The following is a 22,220-nucleotide window of genomic DNA, read 5'->3' as shown; positions in this document are numbered from 1 at the left end:
TTTTGGATTTTGGCATAAATGATGTTTCAGAATTATTAGTACTGATTATTTAGAAAGGTAAAATAAAATACTTGTATTCTTTTGTGGTAGAGTTGAGTTAACAGTATATGGACATCGGGCCGGGGATTTAGCTCAGTGTTTCTGCCACCTGCCTCGCAAGCTCAAGGTCCCGAGTTCGATCCCCAGTACCAAAAAAAAACCCAATATATGGACATGGTCAGAAGGGTTCTGATCTGTTTTTAAGTTTGTTTAAACAGCTCAAAAAATACTACTTCTCAAAACTTTATTAGGAAACATAAAGAGAATTTAGGAAAAGAGCATGAATGAACCATTGAAATCATAGGTGCGTCAGAACAGGGATTAGAATGTTCAGGTGGATGTTTTGTTCAGTAATGTTTTATATAGTTTTCTGTCACACAGTTTTGAAGTGATAATGAGTAAGGACTTCTGTTGGGTAGAAACTTGCTATAATAAAGTTTTCTGTTAACATTTTCAACCAAAGATTATCCTTGCTTAAGATGGGCACAGTACTGTGACTTACCCCAGGCGCCCATGTATTTGCCAAAAGAATTAAGTGACACATGTAGGTCTCACTCAAGTAACTTAGTAGTCCGAGAACTACACTTGAACAATTGAACTGAATATGAATTTCCCTGAAGGATGGGAAGATCTTGGAGAAGTTTAGTACCAAGTATAAAGAAAAAGAAATAAGACTTGCTTTTGTATATGAAGTGTGACTATATTCATTGCAGTATTTGCAGTTAACTGATGTTTTACCTCTAGAAGCTTAGAAAATTAGCTGGTTTATAGGTATAATTGATTTAGAAAGGTTTGCTCAGCCATTTTCCTTATTACGTAGCTCCAAACCCCTAACATGTGTTCTTCTTCTTTTTTTTTTTTTTTCCAAATTATGTTGGTTCTTTATGGCAAAGAAGACTTACAGATCTTTTTTTTTTTTTTTGGTATGGGGGTATTGAACTCAGGACCTTGCGCTTGCGAGACAGGCAGCGGCACCACTGAGCTAAATCCCTGGCCCCGAGACTTACAGATCTTCAGTGGGAGACGGTTTGTCCTAAAGCCTCATGAAGTTACATTGGGCTGTGGTTAGCTCCTAACGGGCTGTGACTTCAAGTTCAAGTATCTACTGCACCTCCTCAGATACCAACTTTGTTGGCCCAACTCTGTGCTCAGATAAGTAAAAGATGAAATAGTGGAGACATTATAAGGTGAGGATTTTTCTGGAATCTTACCTTAGACTAGAGAGTAAGCTCTAAATCAAGAGAGTGGTAAAGTACTTTAATATATTTAATGTAGGAATTTGATGGAGACGCCTAAGAGCTGGTAGCAAAATATAAGGATAAGGCATAAAATGAAAAATGCTCTAATAAAAATTCTAGTTTTGTTTTAACTTTACCTACTAAAACTGGAGGCCTTTGTTTCATTGTTGGTACTTGTTGATCAGGTACACAGCAAGCAATTTTTATTTATAAACCAGAATATACAGATTTAAACTCCATTCTAATACAGGTTAAATTACTCAGTAGCCAGAGCAAAGTTGTGATTTAAGGTAAAATTATCTTTTTCTGGTTCTGGAAAATACTCCTTAACATCGCAGATGTTTTTGAGTTGATTTCATCAAATGCCTACCTACATAATGAGTTATTGAGTTTAAGAAACCTTAGCAATTTCCTAGTTTATGCCTCTGGTTCTAGACTTTTAAAATATTATATATTTATAATTTTGACCTGCAAAATCCTATATATGCACTCACCAAATAAATATTTGCTTATTGATTTCCTATCTGGAGTTCCTTCTTGAAGGTGAACAGCACCCTTCTAAGAATGAATGTATACTCAGAGCTGCACATATGTAATGTAGCTGCATGTGCTTGTGTCCCAGTTACTCAGGAGGCTGAAGCAGAGAGATATTTGAACCTAGAAGTTCAGGGCCAGCTCGGGCAATATAATGAGATATGAGACTCAGAAAAAATGTATGATCAAGAGTTGACTGGGGCGGGGATTTAGTTCAGTGGTGCTGGCACCTGCCTGGCAAGCGCCAGGTCCTGAGTTTGATCCCTGGTACTGGGGGGAAAACAAAAGAGTTGACTAAATAATGTGGATTTTTTGCTACCTGAAATTATTTTTTCAATGAAGTATCATTTCATATGGCTTAAGCAAAGATTTGCTGTAGGAGTCCCCAACCCTACTCCAGGAAAATGATTTAAAGTAGTTTATTTTATAAGAAATGAACTTATATTTTTAAGGATCAATTTAGTGTAGAAATTTAGTAGAAATAGTGTTTTTGAGGCAGTTCATTATATTCCCTATATACTGCTTGTAAGTATGTAGCTATGAATAGTATCTCCTAGGAGACTGAATAGATGCACAGAACCATGCCATTAATTTTAAGTCAAGTATAAGCATATATTTTCCATGGAGATCGAACTCAGGACCTTGTGTTTGCCAGGCAGGCAGTGGAACCACTGAGCTAAATCCCTGGCCCCATCTCTTTTTATCTATTACATTAGCTTCTTTAGGCAGAAAAATGTTAAGACTCCATTAATGATTCTAACTTCATTTTAAAAATCTTAAATGGTTTTCATTCCCTGTTTTCTAAAGGTCTTAATTTTAAATTATGTAAATGATGTATGAATTATTTTCTTAAAGTAGTACAGAACACAAATTGTTAATTAGCAAGGTGAAAAGTGCTAGAGCACTAACCTTTCTCAATTCAGTATATGCCAAGTGACAAATTTAAATTATTTGTAGATGTGCCCATTTATTAAACTTAAGAGTTTAGATTTAAATTTTCTTATAATGCATTAGTATGTAATTTTTCTTAAAATACTTATAGTTTTGATGACTGAGAAAAATAATGTTGAACTTACTATAGACATCTCAAAAACTACTGTAAGAATTATAGGGTTTCTTTTTAGACGTAAATTCATTTTCATTTGCTATGGCTTTTACATCTATGAGATTTTTTAATTCTTGTGGTTAAACATATTGTTTGGGCCATTTATTGATTTTTTTTCTACATGATCTTTCCAGAATTATGCATTAGTGTTTTTGAAAAGTCAGGAAATTGATGAAAGATGTTCACTATATTATTTCTTTTGAAATGCAATAAAATTTGGCATACATTCTTGTTTTAAATTTTGTAGTAATGTTAGTTTCTTTAGTTTTTCACAACTTATTTAAATAAGTCTTAATTTCTTATAACATTATTAAAATTAAATTAAAATTATTTCCCTAGTGTATTAGAACAGAATTGCAAGTGTTAACTTTTATAATAACTCCCATTACCTAAATAAAAAATAAAACTTCAATCTCTGATAATTCAGAACAGCCTTTCTTTGAAACTAGGACAGCTTATAAGACAGCTTTTATGGTATACTTTTTGTGGTTTGCAGAAGTTGAATCCATTTTTTTCTTTGAACATTTTTTTTTCTTTTGGTACCAGGGGTCGAACTCTGGTCCTTGCGCTTGTGCAGCAGGCGGCAAAACCACTGAGCTAAATCCCGGGCCCTCTTTAAATAAACATTTTTAACCATTGGGTCTATTCATTTCAGTAGCATAATCTAAGAAAAACTCCACGAACTGTACATGAATTTTCTAGATAACTAAAACTTAACCTTTTAAGTTACATAACCTGTAAGCATTTTCACAACTTTCTAAATTGTACTTCTTGATGACTCAGTCATGCTTCTGAATAGCAAGCACTGTGCCCTGAAATAGTAACATTCTTTGGGATCTTTTGCCCCTGCACTATATATGATTTCAAATAATTACACTAATGGAAGGTTTTATTCATTTATTTTCATTACAAAGATTATAGATCCATAATATTAAAAAACTATATCCACAACATTGAAAAATTTTGAAAGAATAAAGGACTATAATGCCAACATATCAATATACTGTTAGCCTTTCATAGCCATCAGATGAATTTTGTGTTATTTGCCCATAAATCATTGATATTAGAATATCAATATTGAATTAGAATATTGATAGAGATTAAAATTCTTGAAATTAACCCTTTTCTTTGTTTAGGGTTCTTTGGATACAGTAAAGTATAATCAGAAGGGTAAAGAGTATAAGAATATACATGACTCTAGAGACTGCTTATTTAATTTCCAGTAGGTTGTATTAGTTTTCTACTACTGTTTGTAATTTGTTAAAGTTGATTCATCATATCCTCAGCAGCATAGGATATTATTATCACAAAATTATCTTTGGTAAGTAGACTAAAAACATTGCTTCTTTATTACATGTATTGATTACTAGTGAGGTTCAACATTTTCCCATGTTTGTTTAATGTTGTATTTCCTCTTGTGAATTTTCTTTCATGTACTATCTGTGCTTCTAAATTAGTTTTCCAGAGAAAGTTATTAATGTGTTACTACCTTTTTGGAACATCTGACTTTGTACTCTATTGCTTTAATATACTAGGAGCTCCCTTTTACAGTTATCTAAATAAAACATACATTTATCCACCATATTTGCAAATAATGCTACCTTCTGAAAATGCATTAAATGTTAGAGGTCCTTTGAAATGTGAAGTGTTTTGAGAAGCAAGTACTGTACTATATTAATTGAAAACCAACATGGTAAGAGTAAATTGCCACTGTCTTGCATCTTCCACTAGCATAAAGTGTTAATAAAATGAATGTTGTGAAGAGATTTCCCTTACATATCAGAGTCAGTGATTGCCATTTCTCAGAACTAGAATGGTGTAATTTGGAAAAGGTGAGGGAAGGGATAGAAGGAAGACAGGAAGGAATTCTTTTGTCTGTAGAATGCACACCTGAACTGGGTGCTGACTTTCTTCTTGATTTTCTTTATTCTTCCCACTCAGTTTGCTCACCCCCCATTTGGATATATTCATTATACTCTACCTTTCAGAGACTTCCACGACAGCTCCCAAATTTACATGGGTATTCAAGCTAAGGAAATTAATTCCCATGATGGTCATCAGCCTTCACTGTACCAACCCTACAAATTCTAGAGAACTCCTGAAAAAGTTCATTATCTTTCACTTAAAACCATTAGAGAAATAGTTTGTTCTATGATGTTATTATGTATTATGATGTTATTATATAATTATGTAGTATATATAATCATATGGTGTATATTTGAAGTTATTTAATATTCTCATTCTGAATAAGGCCTTATATTTCCAAGAAAGAGCAACTCATTCGGATTAGTTTAAAAGAAAGGGGGAGGTTTATTTTACGTCATTCATGGATTAGAATCAGAGAGCCATCAGGAAGCCAGGGAGTTCCCAGGAGCAGTAACTCCCACTCTGGCAGAAGATATAATCTTGTCAAACACTTCTTAGCTTCTTTCTAGGCTGGTTCATTCTTCTCTCAGCTTAGAATCTCTGCTTTCACACAGTTTTGTCTTGCATATGAAATTTAATGATTTCCACTTACCTACCACATCATGGACCCTTAGCTTTTGCTTTCAGACCTGGTGAATGGTAAGCTATCTTAGTACTTCCTGTTATATTTCTAAGAAAGGAAATCAAATTGATTTGGCTTATCTTTTTGTGCCAGAATTCATCATAAGGAGGATCAAAGTGGCCAATTCTCATTTAATTAATTGTGTTTAGGAAATGTGGTCACAAAGTTTAAGTTTTTGGCACTAGGCCCTTTTCTGCGATATGCAGTATAAGCTACATAATTCACTTTAGGAAAGGCCCTTGAGTTTACTAGTAGGTATCTATCAGAAAAATCTATCAGAAAAATACTATTAAAAAACGAGGGGGAAAAAAGCCTTATAATATAGAACTGGATGTTCTGTGTTTTAAAAAAATAGAAATTAAATTATTTTTCTTAATTTATAATGTTGATTTTTAGGTCTTAATTTTGGAATTTTAAAGTAAAGGAATAGCTAGACGTTGTGTAGTGCTTTTTTCATTCTGATGGTAACATGCTATGATTCCCATTCTCTAATTATGGGTAAAGTTTACATTGGTATATTCCAATTTCATGAGATGAGGGGGAAGGATGGTGATTTGAACATGATATTCAGACTGCTATTGTCTCTACTTGTAAAACTCTACAAAGTTTTTAACCCAAAATTGGTTTTAAGGGTGTATGCTTAATAAACCATATACTTTATTACTATGTAGATTAGCATAGTTTTTTTTGTCTAGTATAATCTCATATTTCCTTATCTCACATTTCATTCTTATATTTATTAACTTTTATGCCTTACTAATTTAGTTGAGTCTCATTGTGTCTTTGTCACTGTAAAAGAAAAACATGTGAATGCTCACAGAATATATGCTGTTGTTTTTGTATTAAACTTTTAGTTATGTGGTACCACTTGTTATGTGATATTATTTCTTGCAAAAATTTTTTTCCATATTTGGACTGCATTTATAGAATTTTCTTGTGGCCTTTTTTACATCTCTTTTCATACGGTGAGGACTGCCCACAATCAACTAGTAGTTTTTCCTCTCTACAAGTTTTGCACTCATTAAACTTGTATCTGATTTAACACTCACTACTTGATTTCCACTTCTTTGTTCCTCTTCCCAGAATTTCTCTTTTGATTTTTCTCTTTTCTTTAGAGTATCATCTCTCTTAGTCTGTTCTTGCTGCTATAGCAAAATACCTTAGACTGGATAATTTATAGATAGTAGTTTACTTCTCACAGTTTTGGAGGCTGGGAAATCCAACATCAAGGAACCAGAGGATTTGGTGTCTGATGAAAGGTCATGCTCTGCTTTATAAATGGTTCTTTCTTGGATTGGAGGTGTAGCTCAGTGGTAGAGAGTTTGCCTATCATGCCTGAGGCCCTGGGTTCAAGCCTCAGCACTACAAAAATAAATAAATAAAAATAAATAAATAAAATAAATAAATAAATAAATAAATGTTGTCTTCTTGTCATATCCTTATGTAGAAGGGATGAACAGTTTCCTTACTTGGCAGAAGGGAAGTAGAAGGCCAAACAGGTTCCCTCAAGCTGTTTTTATAAGGGCACTAATCCCATTCAAGAGCTCTGCCTCCTAAACTAATACTAATCACCTCCTAAAGGCCCCACCTCCTAATACTATTGCCCTGGAAATTAATTTCAACGTGATTTTGTAAGGATACACACATTTAAACCATAGTGTCATCTCATTTAAACAATACGATATGAGGCCCGTTTTGTTACATGTTCTTTGTGCAATAATAATGTAAGCAGTCTTCCATCTTAATTGTGATCTGATGGTATGAGCTATTCTCAGTAAATCTTAAGAGGTTTTCTTGTTTTGTTTTGTTTTTTGTATTTTTTGGTACCAGGGATTGAATTTAGGACGTTGTGCTTGCAAAGCAGGTGGCAGCACCACTGAGCTAAATCCCAGGCCCAGTAAATCTGAGTTTTAATGACAACTTCAGTGGGGAGAGTAGTGTGGAAGGAACGAATATTAAGTACCTACTATGTGGTGCTTTATATTCTTAGTTAATCTCAGCCCCATTTCACAGATAACTAAACTGTGGCTCCAAAAAATTTACTAAAATATACAAATTAGAGAACTGAAATTGAACCCCTGTGTGTATGTATGACTGTGGGACCTATGCTTACCAGCAACAAGTAGTGCAGACAGTAATTTAACCAAGGAATTAAAATTAATTTCTTTTCATAAGTTCTTTTCCTGCTGTCTGTAACTGCAATCTGATATGTGCCCTTGTTTATGTGTGAGATTTCAACATAAACAAATAAAAGGTAAGATAAAACTAATACTGATAGGCCTACTAATCACTTAATTTTTTTTATCTTTCTATTTTACTGTGTAAACCACTTCTGACTCTTTTCTAATTCACCATTACTGGTGAATAGAGTGCTGTTTCTTTATCTGTTTTCAACTGAAATTGTAAAATATTGAACCCATACATTATACTTAATTAAGGATAGTTTTGTATATGAATGAGAAATTTCTAGGCCCTCTCATTCAAAACTTTAGAAGCAGTATAACTGCAATGAAACAATATACTTATTACTAAAATGATCTGTTAATGGTTATCCTCATGTACTATCTAGTTGTTAAAAAGCGTATCATCTTGCCTTCCTGTAACTTATGTCTCACTTCACGAATATGTACAGTGGATTCTAAAATACTGAAACATATCTTTTTTTTTTTTTTGGTACCGGGCATTGAACTCGGGTCCTTGCGCCTGCGCAGCAGGTGACAAAACCACTGAGCTAAATCCCCAGCCTGAAACATATCTTTTATTGACTTACCTTATAGCTTTAGGTGTGTTGCACAGGAAAATACTGGTTACTTGCATCATAGCATGCATACTAGTATAAACCAGCAAGTAAATAGTGGAGAGAGCAATGTTACTCTAAGATAAGCTACTCTTTCAATTGATTGTCCTTATGTATTTAATGAAGTATGAATTAAAGAAGCAGTTTGGAGTAGTGGAAACATCAGACCCAAAATAGGAAGACATTCATCCAGGCTCAGTTCTTAACATTTACTAGCTGAGTGACTTTTGGCATCTTACTTAACATCAGTGAGACTGTTTCTTCAACTCACAAAGTAGTTTTGAAAATTTAATAAAATTAAAATGGAATTTAGAGTCATGTATACTTGAGATTTTAAGAGCTTTTTTTTTTTTTAATTAAAGCTAAGTCACAAAAATGAAAACCATTGGAGTAGGGTTGACATAGGCAATGACATGCCTTGCAAGTGCAAGGTCCTGAGTTCAATCCCCGGCACCAAAACAGAAAACAAAAACAAAACATAAGACATAGGCAAGGACAATAATCCATTGAACTATTTAAATGACTTTCCAGTTGAATGTAATAAGGGAAGATCTCCAGTAAAGCCCATCTATGCTAAAAGAATCAAGAACCCAATTTACTTGTTTGTGTATTCAGATTTTAATGTGTGGACTTATTTAGACTTTATTTTTAGTTTTATGAATGGCAACCCCGAAATTTGAAGAAAGATCTGGTTACTGTTAATAGGATAGGTCGATTTGATATACAAATTTAAATCATATTTTGCGCTCAAGGACCATGATTTTCTACTTTGCTTTACTTACAGTTTATTGGAAAAACTTATGTTCTAACCTCAAAACTTGACTTTTCCCAAATTTCTTTTTCTGTCATAGAACTAAGTATAATTCCTTACCCAGTTTGTGTTACTGTTGAATTCCAAAGTAAGTGAGCACTTAGCTGACTAGCTTCTGACACGTCCTTACTAAGTAGTACAAATCATTAAGTAACATTAAACACTGTGTTCTTAGTTTTGGTTTTCCTCAAATCAGTTAGTAGTCAGTTATGATTCCATATTAATCAGAGGAGTCTGCATTCTCTTCTTCTTTCTTGTGTTTTCTGTCATTTATAGTACAGCTGTAACACTGCTGTTCATTAGAGTAAGAAATAATGAAAATTGCCAGGGGCAGATATATTGAGTTAATGTAGTAGTTCTCATCTGACTGTAAGTTCCCAGAGATTATAATGTGCAGTCAGTGTTGAGAACTACTGGCTTGTGCTGCTCAAACATTGAGAGTGAGACCAACTGTGAAGGTTGAATTTGTTGTAGAGCTCAACAGGGAGTTGGTATTTTGAGGGTAACTAGTGTAACCAAAAGTTAAATCTATAGCGGTATTACTCTTATCAGCCTTTTATTTTGATTAAAAATGAAAAAGTTTAAACTCTGAAAAACAGATGCAGTAGTCACACTTGAAGTGACTGAATTGAAGAAAGTAGAAACCCATCAAGAGAGCTGTGACTTCTTGGTGTTGCATGAAATAGAAAGGCAATAGAAGTGTACCCAAGAGGGTTCATGGTTCACTCACTGCTAAGTTAAGGGTTAGTTATGTGTGTGGAGGTGGCACAATAAGAATGATAAGGCAGAGTGGTTCCGTGCATTGGCTCTGAAGTCAGGTGCATCTGGGCTTGAGTCTTGGCTTTGTTCATTATTGTCTGTGTGACCTTGAACACATTGCTTAAATTCTCTTAAGCCTGTTCCTCTTCTGGAAAATACAGATAATAATAGTACATACTTATAGAATTAAATGAGATCATCCATTACTATAGTAACCAGCACATAGAAGAACCTCATTAATGATAGTAGGGTTGCTGTTATTACTAGGCACAATCCAGACCTTCAAATTACAGATTTGGTATCAATTGTCAACTTTGCCACATGCAAGCTGAACAGGCTACTTAACCTCTTGAACCTTAGTTACTATAAAATGCAGTTAATACCTACTTCATAATGCTGCTGTGAATATTGAATGGGCTGAAGCATTAAAAAAAAGTGTCTGGTTATAGATTGAGCTGAATTTTGAGTTCAGGCTTTCCTTTTTATCATCCACTCATTTTGATGCTATACTTTTGTTTTTAAACTTTAGCATTTGAGTAGCCTGTATAGTAATCTTCAGAGGTCTTCCTGAATGCTAGGAATACATTTATATAAAATTTCCCTAGTATCTATTTTCCATTTTCTCTTAACTTCTTATCATAATTCTTCCAGTGGTGAATTAGACTATTTACTGTAGTCAGTAAAGGCTTATTTAAAAACCCAAGCCTTATTTAAAAACCTAGCACACATAACATATGCTGTCTTCTCTGCCCTTCTAATCTAATTGAGCTCATTTCCTCAACTAGCATGGACTCAACAGGTGGCTTTATTGTCTTTACCTTCTCTTTTTTTTGATCCAAAACCTCTCACTATGTTATAGAATCTCTGAAAGGACTTTCTGGTTCTATTGATAGCTATGGTTTAACAAGCTTATCAACATTTTGATTCTTTGACATTTCAATTTTCTTATTTTCTAAAAGTTATTAATTAGCTGCCTGTGGGTTTTACCTTCATACCTAAATTCTGGTTCAATTTCTCATATAAATTTTGTTAAATAATTATTTTCTTTAAATAGTGTGCACTTTTAGATCATTGGATTTTTTTTTTTTTTTCTTTTTGGCACCGGAGATGGGACTCGGGACCTTGCACTGGCGAGGCAGGCGGCTATTGGATATCTTTGTTTTTTTCCCCTCATTGCTTATCATAGCATCTTTTTGTTAAAAAAAAAAAGTGGAAAACACTGTGGAAGTCTACAGATCTGACTGATATTCAACAAGTAATTCAACACATTTCTTAAGCTGTATTTTCATTTATCTGCTTGTCAAATGAAAATAATACTTGCTACCTATTTACAACAAAGGGATGTCGTGAAAATTAGATTTAGAATGTTTTTAACTGAATGCTACTGAAATGTCAGTTTTACATTTTTAGACCACATACTACTCTTTTAGATCTATTAAGCTTTTTTCAATAGTGAAAGATAATTTTTACTTTTCTCTTTTACCTCACCATCACAAAGATATCAAACATGATTTTTCTTTGGTATAGCAGCACCTATGCATATGTGTGTGTATGTGTGTGTATGTGTGTGCGCGTGCACTCACGCGTGTTTCAATTTCTGGCTTACAGAGGTTGATGTTCTGTTGGGATAGCAGTGTATGGCAGCCTTGAGAGTGGACTGTGGATCCAGATTAGTTGGGTTTGGATCAAGGTCATCTCCTTTACTAGCTGGTAACTGTAGGCAAGTAACTTGACTTCACTGTGCCTCACCTTACATATCTGTAACACATGGTCAATATTAATGTAGTGTAGTGAGATTCAATTGGTTAACAGGTATCAGTGGTTAGAACACTGCCTGCTACTGTACTTAAAAATATTAGCTGTCACTACTGACAAAATAATAAAATATTTTTAAGTCTTTAATATTTAAGGACCAGAAGTTTGGATAGTATCCTACCTGTCTGTGGAAAATGTCTGCCTTTCCCCTAACAAACTGGAGCTCCATTTTGCAGGTTGAATAGTTAGGTCTCCCTGAGGCCTCTTCTGCTCTTATTTCAGCCTAATGGGTTTTCAAAATTATTTTTATTATAAAAATATGACACATGCCAGGTATAGGAGGTTGAGGCAGGAGGATGGCAAAGATCAAGGTCAGCCTTGGCAACTTAGTGAAATCCTGTCTCAGAATTGTAAAGAGCTAGGTATGTAACTAGGTATGTAATCCCCCTTCCTAGGGGGATTAATCCTTTTCCAGATTTTTATTTGATCATGCCTTTATCAGTTTATAAAAGCCCTTTCACAAGTTTTCTAGTAACCATAGGATTTTTAAAGTCTACATTTCCTAACATGGTCCATGAAGTCCTCCTAGCCTCTGCCACCTTCTCATGTATGCTTTTGGTAATTACTATTAGATATCAGATGAAGAGTCGCTTCATCAAGGAGACACTTTTGTGAGCTCCTAACTAGGTTAGCTTAATGTGCTTGTAGTCCCTTGTACTTTTCCTGCCATAGCCATTCCCTGCTGAGGCACTGATGCTCTCTCTAGGAGTATCGTTGTGAGCAATAGGTGCTCTTACTTACTGAGTGAGACTGAGAGGTGCTAGGTTGGTCACCCTGAAGAATTTTCCTAAGCCCTGTGTAACTTGTGAATGTCCCATTAGACCACATAGGTGAAGAAAAATGTGTTTATAGTTTTCAGAGCCAAGAGCCTAGTTAAATCTTTACATATATGTATGGAACTTCTGGCAGGATTGTAATATATGTTGAATTTTCGGCGGGGCGGGAGGCTACTGTGTTATTGAAGGGCCACTGAACCTTGTTTCCTTTGGAATTCTAGCACAAATTGTTTACCATTTGAGGGAATCACATCACTGATGGCAACATTTATCACACAGTGATTCAACTTATAGGTTGAAATACCTTATTGCTTGGCAAATATTTGTTTGCATTTAATTGAAATTGGAAGAACAAGAAGAAAAACAATGCTCTGAGCCAGATGGGGGAAAACACTTCTCTCTTTTCTGGCAGAATATATTTGCTTTTCTCACTTTTCCTATTGTACTTTACTATATAGTTCACTCAGACAGCACATCTGTCTCTCACTAAATGAGACCTTAATGGAGACAGAACTGTTTTGATTTACCTTGACTCCCCAGTGCTCACCGAGCACATGAGTAATTGTTCAACTTAATATTTATTCAGTTGAATTAATAGCAAAACAATTGTATTTATTCTACAAATATTTATTGAATCAGACTCTGCTAGGCAAAGAGGACAAAAAGAGTGACCCTGTTCTCAGGGAACATATGATCTATTGCCAAGACAGAGCTGAAAATAATTATAATACAATATGACAGTTTCCAGAATGAAAATAGCTATAAGTTATAGATCTGTAATTTTTTTTAAAAACCTCTTTAAGACTATAATGAGATCCTGGGAAAATGTCATAGAAAAGAAATAGTATCAATCATAGTGCCAAAGCTGACTCTAAAATACTTGGAAATCTGGTGAATGAAGGTAGCTCTAAAGAGCAAGGAGTTTGGGAGGCAGAGGCAGGAGTATTGTGAATTTGAGCCCAGCCTGGGCAACTTTGCAAGATCCTGTCTCAAAAAATGCTGGGGATGTGATGTACTTCAGCCGGTTCTATTCCCAGTATGGCAAAAAAAAAAAAAAAAAAAAAAAAGTGCAAGGAGTTTACAAAAATGGTCCATTTTAATTAAAGAGGATATTCCAGGCAAGAAATCTCCATTCACAGACCTCAAGGTGCAGAAAGAACTACTGGAACATAAAGTTACATGTTGAATCCTAGGAGAGAAAGCTGTCTGTGAAGATGATGAACCATTTCATGAACAGCTTTCTGCCATAAAAAAGTTAGATTTTATCTTGCACATGGCAGAAAACCATTGGTTTAACTATTCAAACTACCATTTTTCCAATCATACTCTGTGCCAATTCCAATAGGGAGTTGGTGTACTTCTCTTTTATAGTTGGGAAACAGGCTCAGCGAAATAGATACATTTTCTGATTAACCCTGCAATGGCTCTAGCTACTGTAAGATTCTTTCTAAATTTAGTGACTATTGAAATGTGGAGATGGATGGTTGCACAACAGTGAAAATGCATTTAATGCCACTGAACTGTGCACTAAAAATGGTTAAAATGGTAAGTCTTACGCATGTATCTTTTACCACAATTTAAGAAACTATATAATATAAAAGTTCAAAGTCTGAGGTTCTTATCACACTCGATCTTAGCCAAAAGACTGAGAAGCGATTCTGAGGTTCTTACCTAACAGTTATCAAATATTTTTGAGAACCTTTTGTTATAGATAATGAATAAGGAAGATGTAAGGGAACAGCTATCAGATGGACATAGTCTGATCAAGTAGATGTTCTTAGTACTAAATTGTTTGACAAGAAAAATACTGTATTCATTTGAGTGCAGGAAGAAAGAAAGCATGGTAGTGACCTGCTATTAAGGTGCAGCCATCTTTAGTTAAGATGGATGTGATGATGTTACTTTTCAGACTTGACCGATATTAACTCCTGGCTTTAGTTTTATTCAGAAGGGCTCCTGAGGAGTTAAGTGGGCTGTTGACTGTCACCTCAGCAAGTAGGTTTTGTGCCTGGTGACAGCTCCAGTTCAGAATTAAGGCTCAGATTTTTAAATTCACCACCCCCACTTGTAACCCAGGAAATTAAGTTGTTATCTATTAGCTTCTCAAAAATTAAACGAACATACTGATGGCAATACACAAAACATCGATTTTGTTGGTGACTGTAAATTGTATAACTTTTTGGAAAGCAATTTGGCAGTAACTGTTAGGTTGGCCTATTAATCACTGGGTTTCCGGTAGTTGGACAATCACTGTGTAAGGACATTGATAGAAACATTTTTTGCTGTGTTTTTCATAGTGGCAAAAAAGTAGAAATGGTCTGAAGCCAATCAAGAAGTGGTTGGACAAATTATGCTCTACACATTGTAAAGACCAATGTGCCTCTATTAAATGGTGTGTTAAATCTGTGTACTTTGGCCTGGAATGTAAAAAAGTTGTAGAGTTAATATTAGTATAGTATGGAGTATAATCTAAAAAAACTACAGTATATATACAAAAAGGTGTAGGATTCATATGAAACTGTTAAAACATTCTCTCAGGTAAGCTTGGCAGCATGATTGAATTATCTTTTCTTGTAAAACAGTTGTTTGTTTTATTGTAATAATGTAGTTCTTATAATTTTAAAAATAGCAGTGAAGTTAGAAGAAGGGAGAAATCTATAATGATAGAAATTCTGCTAAAGTTTATAGGGAGCAGGGAGGGGGTGATGGCTCGGAAATGGGAACAAGACCTCTTGGCATTAGGTAATGCTCTCCATCTTCAGCTCAGCTTTGGTCTTACAGGAGTGTTCACTTTGCAAAAATCCATCTAGTTGTATGTTTATACTTTGTACAATTTCGTGTCTATATCAATTACAAGATTATAAAAATTATATCACAGAATACAATGGAATATTACTATATTTTCTTAAAATATTTCATTATGTAACATGTAAAGTCAGGCAAGAAACAACAACCCCCTTATTGTAAAATGTACATAAAAACACAAAATAAGGCTGGAATAAAAAGCTATACAGTATCAACAGGTACTATGTCCAAGTAATAGTTTTGGTTTTTTGGTTTTTGTTTAAGGACATTATTTATTGGATTAAGAAGTCAATAGAAAGTAGTGAGCAAAATCAGATTATGAGATACTGAGCAGAAAATAAAGGTGAAAGGCTGAGCATGGTGACCCATGCCTGTAATTCTAGCACGCAGGAGGCTGAGGCAGGAGTATTCCAGTGAATTCGAGGCTAGCCTGGGATAGAAAGTTCAAGCCCAGCCTGGACTACATAGCGAGACCCTGTCTCAAAAAACAAAACACAAAAAAGAAAGAAAACACAGATGAAGAAAAGAGGAATACTCATAAAAAAGGAAAATTAACCAGAGAGGTACAGTAAGTCAGGAAATTTTAAAAATCTCTACTAGGAAGGGACTTTTACTAACTTCAGCTGTTAAACCATCATGTAGTAAGAGTGATATTAAAAATTCTTTTTGTCATACAGCTTGGTTTTTAAAAATAACTCCTGCTTATGCCTAATTTTTATTGCTTTTAAGCATTTACTTTCAATGAAATTGTCATTGACATATAGTTACATTATTTTTCTTGCTTTTTCTTCAGCCCCAAATCGTAGGTTGTGGAATGTAGCTGTTTCCTGATGGAATTTATTGTACATACTGAGTTCAGAAATTGAGATTTATGAACGAATGCAGTTTTTTCAGACAAGTTCTGCAAATGTTGCAGTTAATATTTTTTGAGGTATGGGCTATGATTGCAGTGCATCATATTTTAGTTTAGTGGTAGTTCTCTTTTTTTTTTTTTTTTTTTTGGTACCGGGGATCGAACTCTGGTCCTTGTGTTTGCGCAGCAGGCGGCGAAACCACTGAGCTAAATCCCAGAGCCATCATATTTTAGTTTAATAATTATGCTTTAGATATCACATTAAAATGTAAACATTTTTATTGTTTCACTAATTGTTGAGTTGTCAGGGGAAACCATCGGGCCTTACCCCTATTGCAGTCATTTCTCCTTATTTCACTGTTTACTTAAAATAAGCCGTCAGATTCCTTCAGGTGTTTCGCAGCGATTTTGATAAGCACTTTGGATTACCCTTAAATCAGGAGTAGTCTTCTGTACGGACTGCATTGGGTTGGGTTAAAACTGCGTGGCACTAGGACCCAGGGGGCTCCCGCAAGCGGATCTTGGGGCCAGATTGCAAATTCGCGGTGACTCAGTCTGGTCGGCTTCTTGCGCTCGGCGGCCGCGGCAGCAGCAGACGTTAGTGGCCGAGCGGCTGGGAGCAGTTCCGCTGGCCTTCAAGGTCCGAAGCTTCCTTCGGGGCACTGCAGGCAGGTCCGAGGCGTCCAGGCGCGGGGGGGCGGGGGGGGGGTTGTGGCTCGGGGAGCCCTCGGGCCTGTGCACCCACAGTAACATTTGCTCCGTCTCTTCCTGTGTTTGGCTTTATTTGCAGCAAACCAAGATGGAGTATGAGTGGAAACCTGACGAGCAAGGGCTTCAGCAAATCCTGCAGCTGCTGAAGGAGTCTCAGTCCCCGGACACCACCATTCAGAGGACTGTGCAACAAGTATCCTTGCTGAGGCCTGCCCACGCGGCCGCCCCGCCGGCCTCCTGCCCCTCCGCTCCCCTGCCTCTCCGCTCCCCTGCCCCTCCGCTCCCCTGCCCCTGGCGCCCGCTCCCGCCGCCCGATGCGGCCCGGCCCGGCCCGCCGCGGCGCCTCCGCACGCGGCCCTCGGGCCCGCAGGGCGCCGCCGCGTGGGGCTCGCTGCCGTGGCGGCTACTTCCGGGCCGCCGCCCGAGATCGCGACATGTGCGCGGCCGGCCGCCACATCCCCGCCCGCAGGGACCTGCAAGGGGTGGGGAGCGCGTGCGAGTGGCCCACACAATGCGGCCCTCGGGACGGAGGCGTTCGAGGCCCGAAGGAGGGCGCTGTGCTGGCCGGGCTGCCTGCGAGGCCGCCCGCTGGGGTGGGTGGAGCTGGCGCAGGGTTTGAACTGCCGCGGGCTGGGCTTAGGGCTTTCTCCGGAACTTGGGTTCTGTTCGAAGCAGCTGGCGATCTACTGGGGAAGAGGGTCGTTGTTTGGTTCTCACTCCCAGGCTGCTTGGGTTAACACCTGTTGCCAGCTCCCCGGCTCCCAATTGAGCTTTTAAAGCTTTGGCCCGTCTTTACTGCAGTTACCTAGGCACTCCTGTTGGAGTAGCGGTCCTGTTGCTACAGTTTTAGTCTGAGAAGGTAGGGAAGAAGCAAAACCTCTGCTGTACATGGTTTCTGTAGTGTCCTAAACTGCGCAGATGGAGAGCTCTCCTTAAGCCTATTTTTCAGGAAAGCCTCCTGATTTTTGCTGTTAATAGGCAACGAAATTAATATGGAATTTGGTGAGTAAGCTCTTGATGTTGCTTGAACTCATTTAAATTTAAAACACTATAAAGATGGATTTATTTACCAGAGCGTTTCAAAGAAGTACTGCACAGTTGTAACCTAAGACCTTTAGTACACGAACTAAATACCCAGCTTCTTGGTTAATATAACTGCTCACTTAAAAAGGGAGCTAATGGTTTGGGTCTGCTTAGATTTTTTTTTTTTAAGCTATTTTTGAATACTGCTAGTACTGAGGAAACAGTAGTTTGGGGATAGTTTGGGAACTTTCATCTCCAAGTGCTGTGATTGTCTTAATTTGTGTTGTCATAGCCCTCTACAAATGATAGAAGTTGGCATTTAATTAACTGCAGATATTTTATGATACAATTACGTTTCTTAAATTAACCAACCCTAGAATTGCATTGTAATTTCTTGTGTTGGTGTATATTAAGTAGTTTTCATTTGCCTAGTACCATACATACTTCAGCCAGTCTGATAGTCAGTGTAATTGACTGTGTACCTGGATCATGGTATGTCCTGTAAGAACAAAGGAGGAAATAGTATTTTAGGCACTGCTTTTGTGTTTTCACAGTGTTAATAATGACCTTGTTCTTTTGTGTCTCCTAAGGATAGAATGTATTTAATCATTGTTTGTATAAGCTTGAGCAGTTTTTGAAAAACTGTTGTAGTAGTATAGCTATAGCTCACATAAGAAAATAAACCTTATCAGGAAATATTTATGAAAATTTATTACCACATCAGCATGATGTTAATCTTAACCTTGCACTAAAGCAAGTGATGTTTGGATTTTTCTTGATTGGAGAAAGTAGTTACACTTTTGAATTTTACTAGAGAGTACAGTAAATTTTGCTAGAATTTACATTCTGATCTTTATAAACTTTGTGATAGTATTCAAGTATGTAATAAATATCCAATACAGTTGTACCTAACTTTCCTGTCATAGATTTAACTAGAAATTTAGGACTGAGTAAAAAAATATTTTCATCCTTGTGCATAACCATAGTCACCAGTTGAAGAAAGATTTAGAGCATTATGCCACTGTTGCCTGCCACCCTGAGTGAAACACCTGCACGTTTGTGCCACTGAGCATGTTAGATATTGGGGGGGTGTATAAGTATCCTATTGATGTCAAAAATCCACTTTATAAAGTTAATTTTCCTAAATGTTCTCTGTCTCTAAAAGACTTGTTTGCATTTCTTTGGAATGCTTTTATTTTTCTTATTAATTTATGCTGAAATACCTTTTTGGCTGTGATGTTTTAAACGGTTGTCAAATCTAAGAATTCTGTTTTGTTAAAATGTTTTGTATGCATTGAGCATGCTGAAACTGGAAATTGCTTCTGTTGTATTGAATATAATTAATGTTTCATCCATGAAGTACCTAAGAGGTTTAGTAAGCACTAGTGTGTTTTTAGAACAGCATGTCAATAATTAGCTTTGATAACCTTATTTTTAGTAAAAAATGGAAGACTAAGAAACACAATTCTTGATTGTTAAATTTAAAGGTGCTTAGTTTCTTAGATTACATTAGAAAAGTTTCCTTAACTACTGTTTGTTCTAGAAACTGGAACAGCTCAATCAGTATCCGGATTTTAACAACTACTTGATTTTTGTCCTTACAAAATTAAAATCTGAAGGTAAGTAGAGTTTGTCTTACTCAAAAATGTCTTTAAGACCCATGAAGATATATTGGGAATTACTCATTTCCGAAGGTTTCATTTTGTAGTATCACATCCTTAATATATGTGAGATGCGAAGTCTTAGAGTTAATACCACTCCAAGCATTTAGATACTTAATCAGCATTCAGTTGTTAATTGGGTGTTTATATAATAAATTCCCTCATTCTTTGCAAATGAAAAATGTGTTGCAAAGTCCACTTTGGTTTAGTGTCACTGCTTATACATGAATATAGTAAAGATTGATTTAATGCACAGGTTGAATGCAGGATTTAATAATTGAATATATGTGTGTTCACTGTAGGAAAAATTGAAGACATGTAACTAAAATGAAAAATCACATCTCACCCAGAGATAATTACTGATCTCTTCAACTGTAAATCTGCACACTTATTTGACTATATATTACTTTTAAATTCAACAAAAACTGGAATTGTTCTATTGTAAATAAACTTTTATAACTTAAAACCTTAGCAGTATATGACTTTTTCATTAACTGTTACAATTTTAAATTTAAAGTGCTTTTATGACAATTTAAAGCCTAATTTTCTGATCTTTAAGTGACATGGTCATCTGACTTGTTTCTAATACAAATAATTGTTTCAGTGGACGTTTATTTCACAGCTATATTGAGCACCACCTCTTGCAGGCTCATGGGAAGTAAATGTGAACAAAACAAGATCCCTGCCTTCAAAGAGCTAATATTGTAATAAGGAGTATTCTTTATAGTATTACTTAAGTATTGAATATTCTTTTCCTGGAACAGTGGTTAGGCACATAGAAGACAATTTTCTTGACAGTTGACTGGCCTTTAAATGAAAGCACCATCCTCCATTTAATGATTAGTGTCTTTGAAAACACTGACTTGGCGTTGTAAAATAACAAGTTTTGTTTAGATACTGACACTGAGTTGTTTAACCTCTCTTGCTTCTTTCAGCTATAAAATGCTTGTGTTAGACAACCAGACCATCTGTAAGATTTCAGCTCCAACATCTAGCAGGTTAATGGTTTTAATGTGTGGTAAAATTATACAAATCTTATATATAGATTTTGATAATTGATACACATTTTAGGGGTTTTTGTTTTCAAATGATTTTCTAGCTGACTTTGTGGGTTTTAATTAGTGATTAAGGGACAGTCAGTTTTAAAATTGTAAATCTAGGTTTTAAAAACTAAGAATTATTTCAGCATATATTTAAAATCCGCAATTAATATCCTTAGTTTGGTTAATACATTTACAGTAACACCAACACCACCACCACCCCTGCATTGAACTCAGGACCTTGGGCTTGCCAGTCAGGCATGGCGCCACTGAGCTAAGTCCCCCTGCCATACATTTTTCCTAATATAAGAATTTTCCTTGAACAGTAGTTAAAATTAATAATCTGCACTTGGAACTAGGGGTATAGTTCCGTGCTAGAGCACTTGCATGTGTGAAGCCCTGGCTTCCATCCCCAGTATCACAAATAAATAAATAATCCACATTATTGGATTTTTTTAAAAGAACTGAAATATTTAGTGAATGAAAATTTCTAATCTATTTACTTGAAATTTTTAATTCTCCAGTCTATTCTGTCTTATTGTTACCCTAGATTCCACATAGTTTGTATAATTCAAATAATGACAAAAGAGTTTAAGGGGAGCAGTTGCCTCCAAAAAGACCTATTAATTACAAAACCCTAAAATGTTAAAAAGGAATTTATTAACATTTTCTTGAACCTAAAATTTATTTCTTCTGTTCATTAGGCACAGTTTCTCAAAGGACATAGGAGTTTTATATTTGTATAACAGTTGATATTTCTTGTTTTGACCCATTATTCTTTCCTGGGGAAGATTGGGATGCAATTTTGCCATATCTAGTTTTCTTTTTTTAAAAAAAGAGAAGACATCCACATACATAAGTAACATCTTTAAGTGAAAATGCTTATTTTGTAATCCTTATTGCTGAATCATGGAGTATAATGTTAGATCCTGAAAAGACCTGAGATGAGTTGCTTTAATTCTGTCACTATAAATGAGCAGATTGAGGCCCAGCGAAATTATAAGATTTATAAAGAAATGGTTAGTTGGTGGTTTTCTAAAGTGGATTTTGGACAGAAGGTATATATTTTTAACTAAAAATTGTTTCACCCTTGTAGTTTATTAAAGTCCTCATCTTACAGTATTTATTATAAAAACAAATATGCATGCCATTTAAAATAATTAGAATAGCTCATTGAAATAAGTTGTGATTGAAAATAGGAAATCTTGACAGGATGACATAAAAGCTCTTAGGTTATATTACTGTGGTAACCTGAATAGGATTTATATGCAGAAAAACTTCTCTGTTTGCTTCTACATATGCTTTACCCTTTAATATTTCAATACCAATCAGAATTTGGATGCATAATACTAACTAGAACAAGCTCCAGATATTTACTTTTAAATAAGGTAGGTAAAACAGTGTTGCAGTGTAGTGCCTTTTATTCCACACATCAGCTTTTCCAATCCTTTGAGAGGAAGGTAATACTGTCGAGTAGTTCTGAGTGTATGTTGTGGAGCCAGGCTCCTAAGGTTGATAATATGATTTCCTTGCTTAGTAGCTGTGTGTGACTTTGGCACAAACCTCAGTTTCTTCACTTGTGGAGTGAGGTAAATAATACCTGTTTCACAAGGTTGTGAGAATTAAGTGCACTCATGATTCTAAAGCCCTTAACGAGTATTTAATGCATAATAATCATTTAGAAGATGTTAACTTACTGGTGGTG

General features: G+C 35.7%; 1 protein-coding gene across 7 annotated transcripts in view; it reads left to right on the top strand.

Moving 5' to 3' along the window:
• Tnpo1 (transportin 1) overlaps positions 1–22,220 on the top strand; it is an 83,046-nt gene that overhangs the window by 10,002 nt on the left and 50,824 nt on the right. For 3 of the 7 annotated variants that reach the window (XR_015448024.1, XM_004872862.4, XM_087203152.1), the window contains exons 2-3: positions 16,871–16,984; positions 19,358–19,433. Coding sequence is in view for 5 of the 7 variants with exons in the window: in XM_004872862.4 (XP_004872919.1) it covers positions 16,871–16,984; positions 19,358–19,433 (190 nt within the window). In the remaining 2 variants the exon portion in view is untranslated. Of the gene's footprint in view, positions 1–16,611; positions 16,753–16,870; positions 16,985–19,357; positions 19,434–22,220 lie in introns of those variants that run through there. The other 4 variants (XR_015448025.1, XM_004872863.4, XM_004872864.4 and 1 more) reach the window with 3 other exon arrangements.

This window comes from Heterocephalus glaber, unplaced genomic scaffold (genome assembly GCF_053883595.1).
Source record: "Heterocephalus glaber isolate CG9 unplaced genomic scaffold, H.glaber_assembly_v1.0 deba00001788, whole genome shotgun sequence".
In the NCBI taxonomy this organism is placed as follows: domain Eukaryota; kingdom Metazoa; phylum Chordata; class Mammalia; order Rodentia; family Bathyergidae; genus Heterocephalus; species Heterocephalus glaber.
The sequence above is the reverse complement of the archived record's forward strand: the minus strand, read 5'-3'. Positions and strand labels throughout refer to the sequence as shown.